The sequence below is a fragment of the Heterodontus francisci genome, chromosome 39 (assembly GCF_036365525.1).
Source record: "Heterodontus francisci isolate sHetFra1 chromosome 39, sHetFra1.hap1, whole genome shotgun sequence".
In the NCBI taxonomy this organism is placed as follows: Eukaryota; Metazoa; Chordata; class Chondrichthyes; order Heterodontiformes; family Heterodontidae; genus Heterodontus; species Heterodontus francisci.
The window spans coordinates 41,205,022-41,211,934 of record NC_090409.1 but is presented as its reverse complement, the minus strand read 5'-3'; the positions used below and the strand labels follow the sequence as shown (position 1 = coordinate 41,211,934).

At 52.5% G+C, this 6,913-nt stretch overlaps 1 protein-coding gene across 3 annotated transcripts in view; it reads right to left on the bottom strand.

Moving 5' to 3' along the window:
- Nucleotides 1-532: 532 nt before the first annotated feature.
- The window catches only part of LOC137352674 (clumping factor A-like), a 22,115-nt gene continuing 15,734 nt past the window's right edge, over nt 533-6,913 (bottom strand). Inside the window, exons 10-13 of one of the 3 annotated variants that reach the window (XM_068018388.1) lie at nt 6,500-6,535; nt 5,761-5,832; nt 2,518-2,560; nt 1,465-1,577 (exon numbers count right to left, since the gene is read on the bottom strand). In XM_068018388.1, the coding sequence (XP_067874489.1) occupies nt 1,544-1,577; nt 2,518-2,560; nt 5,761-5,832; nt 6,500-6,535 (185 nt within the window). In that variant the 3' untranslated portion in view covers nt 1,465-1,543. Of the gene's footprint in view, nt 1,578-2,517; nt 2,561-5,760; nt 5,833-6,499; nt 6,536-6,913 lie in introns of all 3 variants that reach the window. The other 2 variants (XM_068018387.1, XM_068018389.1) reach the window with 2 other exon arrangements.

Here is a 6,913-nt window from a genome sequence, read left to right as displayed (position 1 = left end):
AGGAGAGGGAGGGGCAGAGAGGAGGAGAGGGAGGGGCAGAGAGGAGGAGAGAGGGGGGGGTCAGAGAGAAGGAGAGAGGGGGGGGTCAGAGAGAAGGAGAGAGGGGGGGGGTCAGAGAGAAGGAGAGAGGGGGGGGTCAGAGAGAAGGAGAGAGGGGGGGGGTCAGAGAGAAGGAGAGAGGGGGGGGGTCAGAGAGAAGGAGAGAGGGGGGGGGTCAGAGAGAAGGAGAGAGGGGGGTGTCAGAGAGAAGGAGAGAGGGGGGGGGGGTCAGAGAGAAGGAGAGAGGGGGGGGGGTCAGAGAGAAGGAGAGAGGGGGGGGTCAGAGAGAAGGAGAGAGGGGGGGGGTCAGAGAGAAGGAGAGAGGGGGGGGTCAGAGAGATGGAGAGAGGGGGGTGTCAGAGAGAATGAAAGGGGTTGTGGATGGAAAGACAGAATGAGGGACGAGGAAGACAGTGAAAGAGAGCAAGAGGGCAGAGGAGAAGGGGATAGAGTGAGGTCGGCTGAACAGACTGACACACACTGATTCTGACTGTAAAAAAAACATGTATTTATTGTAAATAACACCAGGAAATGGAGTGACAAGACCCCAGGACAGGGAGAATTGTCTCAGACTCTCCAAGCTGGCTTCATCAATGAAACAACCATGCTTAAATATAAAAGTGTTCCTTATATCAAATCACAAAACACATGAGCAGACACAGCAAAACCCCCATCTATATGTTCCAGTGATCACTAAACCAGGTTATCGAGTTAAAGGGCCCGAATCACGAAGGATAAATTGTACCCCTTCCTGTGGCCTTGGCAAGAACAGCATCGAAATAACAGCAGATCACACACGTACCAAACACTGACTCTCACTGGGATATGGGTCCCACACACACTGACTCTCACTGGGATATGGGTCCCACACACACTGACTCTCACTGGGGTACGGGTTCCACACACACTGACTCTCACTAAGGTACGGGTCCCACACACACTGACTCTCACTGGGGTACGGGTTCCACACACACTGACTCTCACTGGGGTACGGGTCCCACACACACTGACTCTCACTGGGGTACGGGCTCCACACACACTGACTCTCACTGGGGTACGGGTCCCACACACACTGACTCTCACTGGGGTACGGGTTCCACACACACTGACTCTCACTGGGGTACGGGTTCCACACACACTGACTCTCACTGGGGTACGGGCTCCACACACACTGAGTCTCACTGGGGGTTTGGTTTCCCAGTTCAGATCAGCTATCTCTCAGTAGGCCTCAATTGGAGCCTGGGATTTTCCTAGTGTCTGCTGCTGAACACCAGTGCAGGCGGGACAGGGGCAGCTGCTGCGCAACTGGACAAGTGACAAGCTATAAATATATGACAGTGCAGCCACACACCAACGTGCTGAGCAGCTGAAATGATGGACGTGAACAAATCTGACGCTGCCTCGAATTTCTCTGACTCAAACATTTTTGTCTAAACACATTAACAAACGCAAGACGAAACAATATCCAAGTGAGGCCTTCGAACTGACGACGATGCCCGAACGTTCACTCCGGAGAAACAGCAGTCGGGGTGTAAGTCCTGGGATGACAGAAGGAAGTGCACAATGAGTTAATTAAAATGAACACCTTCCGAACACACAGTACAAAAGCAAGGACGTTACACTAAACACTTAATAAATCACCAGGCAGTCCCCAGCTGGAGAAACGCGTCCGATTCCAGTCGCCACCCACTTCAGGACGGGTGTCGAGTCCTTGGAGAGGGTGCGGAGGGAGATGTACTGGAATGGGCCCGGGGATGAGGGACTTCAGTTGACGTGGAGAGACCGGGAGAAGCTGGGATTGTTCTCCTTAGAGCAGAGAAGGTTAAGGGGGAGATTTAATAGAGGCGTTCAAAATCATGAGGGGGTTTCGATGGGAGTAAATGAGGAGAAACTGTTCCCAGTGGCGGGAGGGTCGGTAACCGGAGAGACACAGATTGAGGATAATGGGTAAAAGAACCAGAGGGGGGGGGAGAGGAGGAGAATGTTTTTGACGCAGTGAGTTGTTGTGATCTGGAACGCGTTGCCTGAAAGGGCGGTGGAAGCAGATTCAATAGTAACTTTCAAAAGGGGGGGAATTGGGGAAATACTGGAAGGGGAAAAATCTGCAGGAGGACGGGGGAAAGAGCAGGGGGGAGAGTGGGGACTAATTGGATCGATCTTTCAAAGAGCTAGCACAGGGACGATGGGCCGAATGGACTGCTCCTGTGCTGTCTGATTCTTTGATTCATATCTCATCTTATCTTGTTAAAACCACTGGGTGCAGGAAACACTGCGCACAAATTACTACTCTTGTCATATCAGCAAACTTTGCAAACGTGACACACAGCAAGATCCCACAGACAGATAATCTGCTTCGGTGGTGAGGGATGTCGACCAGGAACACTGGTGAGAGGTGGGCGGATACACAGAGAGACACACATACACACCAGACAGACGCGCGTGCTCATACCCACAACCCCTTTAACAGATTTCATTTACCCTTTTTGGTTCACGACTTTGAATTTCTTCATCAACAGAACAACTGTCAAGAGAAATGACTGTCATTAATGTGCAAGAGACCTACTGGCTCTCGGTGAACTTCTTTCTCAGCTTTAGTCCCCAGTCCATCTCTCTCTCTCTCTCTCCCCGTCACACTGCTGCCTCCCTCTCTTCACTTATCACTCAATGCTCAGGTCTACTCTGAAACCTCCGCTCTCATTAACCGAAGCTTCAAAAACCCCATGTCCAACAGGCATACCATCCTCCCCATTCTTCTCACTAACCAACATATAGGAAGACCGGAACTGTGTACAGTGCTCCCAGTGTGGTCTAACCAAGGTATATGGAGATCGGAACTGTGCACAGTGCTCCAAGTGTGGTCTAACCGAGGTATATGGAGATCGGAACTGTGCACAGTGCTCCGAGTGTGGTCTAACCGAGGTATATGGAGATCGGAACGGTGCACAGTGCTCCGAGTGTGGTCTAACCGAGGTATATGGAGACTGGAACTGTGCACAGTGCTCCCAGTGTGGTCTAACCGAGGGATACGGAGACCGGAACTGTGCACAGTGCTCCGAGTGTGGTCTAACCGAGGGATATGGAGACTGGAACTGTGCACAGTGCTCCGAGTGTGGTCTAACCGAGGGATATGGAGACCGGAACTGTGCACAGTGCTCCCAGTGTGGTCTAACCGAGGTATATGGAGACCGGAACTGTACACAGTGCTCCAAGTGTGGTCTAACCAACATATAGGAAGACTGGAACTGTGCACAGTGCTCCGAGTGTGGTCTAACCGAGGGATACGGAGACCGGAACTGTACACAGTGCTCCAAGTGTGGTCTAACCGAGGTATATGGAGACTGGAACTGTACACAGTGCTCCAAGTGTGGTCTAACCAAGGTATATGGAGACTGGAACTGTACACAGTGCTCCAAGTGTGGTCTAACCGAGGTATATGGAGACCGGAACTGTGCACAGTGCTCCGAGTGTGGTCTAACCAAGGTATATGGAGACCGGAACTGGGCACAGTGCTCCGAGTGTGGTCTAACCAAGGTATATGGAGACTGGAACTGTGCACAGTTCTCCCAGTGTGGTCTAACCAAGGTATATGGAGACCGGAACTGTGCACAGTGCTCCGAGTGTGGTCTAACCAAGGGATATGGAGACTGGAACTGTGCACAGTGCTCCGAGTGTGGTCTAACCAAGGGATATGGAGACTGGAACTGTGCACAGCGTTCCGAGTGTGGTCTAACCAAGGTATATGGAGACCGGAACTGTGCACAGTGCTCCGAGTGTGGTCTAACCAAGGTATATGGAGACTGGAACTGTGCACAGTTCTCCCAGTGTGGTCTAACCAAGGTATATGGAGACCGGAACTGTGCACAGTGCTCCGAGTGTGGTCTAACCAAGGTATATGGAGACTGGAACTGTGCACAGCGTTCCGAGTGTGGTCTAACCAAGGTATATGGAGACCGGAACTGTGCACAGTGCTCCGAGTGTGGTCTAACCAAGGTATATGGAGACCGGAACTGTGCACAGTGCTCCGAGTGTGGTCTAACCAAGGTATATGGAGACTGGAACTGTGCACAGTTCTCCCAGTGTGGTCTAACCAAGGTATATGGAGACCGGAACTGTGCACAGTGCTCCGAGTGTGGTCTAACCAAGGTATATGGAGACCGGAACTGTGCACAGTGCTCCGAGTGTGGTCTAACCAAGGTATATGGAGACCGGAACTGTGCACAGTGCTCCGAGTGTGGTCTAACCAAGGTATATGGAGACTGGAACTGTGCACAGTGCTCCGAGTGTGGTCTAACCAAGGTATATGGAGACCGGAACTGTGCACAGTGCTCCGAGTGTGGTCTAACCAAGGTATATGGAGACTGGAACTGTGCACAGTGCTCCGAGTGTGGTCTAACCAAGGTATATGGAGATCGGAACTGTGCACAGTGCTCCAAGTGTGGTCTAACCAAGGTATATGGAGACTGGAACTGTGCACAGTGCTCCGAGTGTGGTCTAACCAAGGTATATGGAGACTGGAACTGTGCACAGTGCTCCAAGCGTGGTCTAACCGAGGTATATGGAGACTGGAACTGTGCACAGTGCTCCGAGTGTGGTCTGACCGAGGTATATGGAGACCGGAACTGTGCACAGTGCTCCGAGTGTGGTCTAACCGAGGGATATGGAGACCGGAACTGTGCACAGTGCTCCGAGTGTGGTCTAACCGAGGGATATGGAGACCGGAACTGTGCACAGTGCTCAGAGTGTGGTCTGACCGAGGGATATGGAGACTGGAACTGTGCACAGTGCTCCAAGTGTGGTCTAACCGAGGTATATGGAGACTGGAACTGTGCACAGTGCTCCGAGTGTGGTCTAACCGAGGTATATGGAGATCGGAACTGTGCACAGTGCTCCGAGTGTGGTCTAACCGAGGTATATGGAGATCGGAACTGTGCACAGTGCTCCGAGTGTGGTCTAACCGAGGTATATGGAGATCGGAACTGTGCACAGTGCTCCGAGTGTGGTCTAACCGAGGGATACGGAGACCGGAACTGTACACAGTGCTCAGAGTGTGGTCTAACCAAGGGATATGGAGATCGGAACTGTGCACAGTGCTCCAAGTGTGGTCTAACCGAGGTATATGGAGATCGGAACGGTGCACAGTGCTCCGAGTGTGGTCTGACCAAGGTATATGGAGATCGGAACTGTGCACAGTGCTCCAAGTGTGGTCTAACCGAGGGATATTTTGACAGACTCCTATATTGATGATGATGTTTCACTGTGTTCGATTTTTAGTCCTTTAAACTTACAGTTCCCGTTGGCGGAAGGATGGAGAGTCAGAGGACACCGATTTAAGGCAATTGATGAAAGAAGCAATGGCGGCTTGTGGCGGGAGGGGTTGTGGGGGGGAAACCTTTTTGGTTAGCGAGTGTTTGGGATGTGGAATGCGCTGCCTGAGAGTGTGGTGGAGGCACATTCAATGGTGGCTTTCAAAAGGCAATTGGATAATGATGTGAAGAGTAAAGTTGTGCGGGGGCTAGGGGGGAAAAGGCCGGGGGGGGGGGGGGGGGGGGGGAAGTGGGACGAGCTGAGTTGCTCTGACAGAGAGCCGGCACGGAGCTGACGGGCCGAACGGCCTCCTCCTGCGCTGTGACCCTCCCCCCGATTCTCTTCTTTGTGACAATCCCTCCCTCCTCCACCTTCCTTCCCCAGCCCCCCGCCCAGTCGAGTGGGTTAAACACCTACCTGCTATCAGCAGTATGACTACGACGGGGAGGAGAACACCCGCGACAACCAGCAAACGCTGGCGATGTTTGTCTAATGAGTCAACGAGAAACAGAGTGAGTTCGAGGGAGCGTCACCCGCGACAGACACGGCAAAGACCACATCATCTCAAATACACCAACGCCCCATTTCCCCGGCCCAGGACATCCCAAAGCTCCTCACAATGACGTACCCTTCTTTTTCCGGAAGTGCGGCCACTGTTTGTAATGTGGGAAACGCGGCAGCCAATTTGCGCACAGCAAGATCCCACAAACAGCAATGTGATGATAATCACCTGGTTTTTTTTTTTAAAAGTGATGTCAGTTGAGGGATAAATACTGTCCAGGGCGCCCGGGTTTAATGCCTCATTGGTCGAGTTGGGGTCCGAATCCCGAGGTGGAGCCGGGGGTTCGAGCTGGCGGAGGCAGTCCTGTACCCGACTCTGGGACAACTGGCAGGGAGGGTCATTCAGGAGGAAGTAAGATAGAGTGTGAAAGAGGGACAGAGAGAGGGAGAGAGGAAGGAAAGAGCGTGAAAGAGAGAGATAGAGAGAGAGATAGAGAGAGAGAGAGAGAGAGAGAGAGAGAGAGAGAGAGAGAGAGAGAGAGAGAGAGAGAGAGAGAGAGAGAGAGCTAGACAGAGGTACCAAGACAGCACGATGACTGGGCAAAGGTTATCTAAGATCAGGGAGAGATAAGAAGCTAAGTTTAGATTTGTTTACCATTGCCGAGTTCCTCATTTGAATTCACAGATGTTTCTGAAAGTTGAACAGAAGATTAACCGGGTCAGAATCAGGAGCAAAGATCACCCCAGATGAACACCACCGAGTACCGAATGCACAGCGGCCACTCTGCCCATCCATCTCATTCCTCCCCACAGACCCTGGACATTCTCCTCTCGTGAACTCCACCCACCCATCCAAACTCCTTCCACAGCCCAGGCGGGCTCGCCCTTGGCGCGCAGGTCGCCCGACACCATCCAGGACAAAGCAGCCCGCTTGATTGGCACCCCATCCACAAACATTCCCTCCCTCCGCCACCAACGCACAGTGTCAGCAGTGTGTACCATCTACAAGATGCACTGCAGCAACTCACCAAGGCTCCTTTGACAGCGCCGCCCAAACCTGCGACCTCTA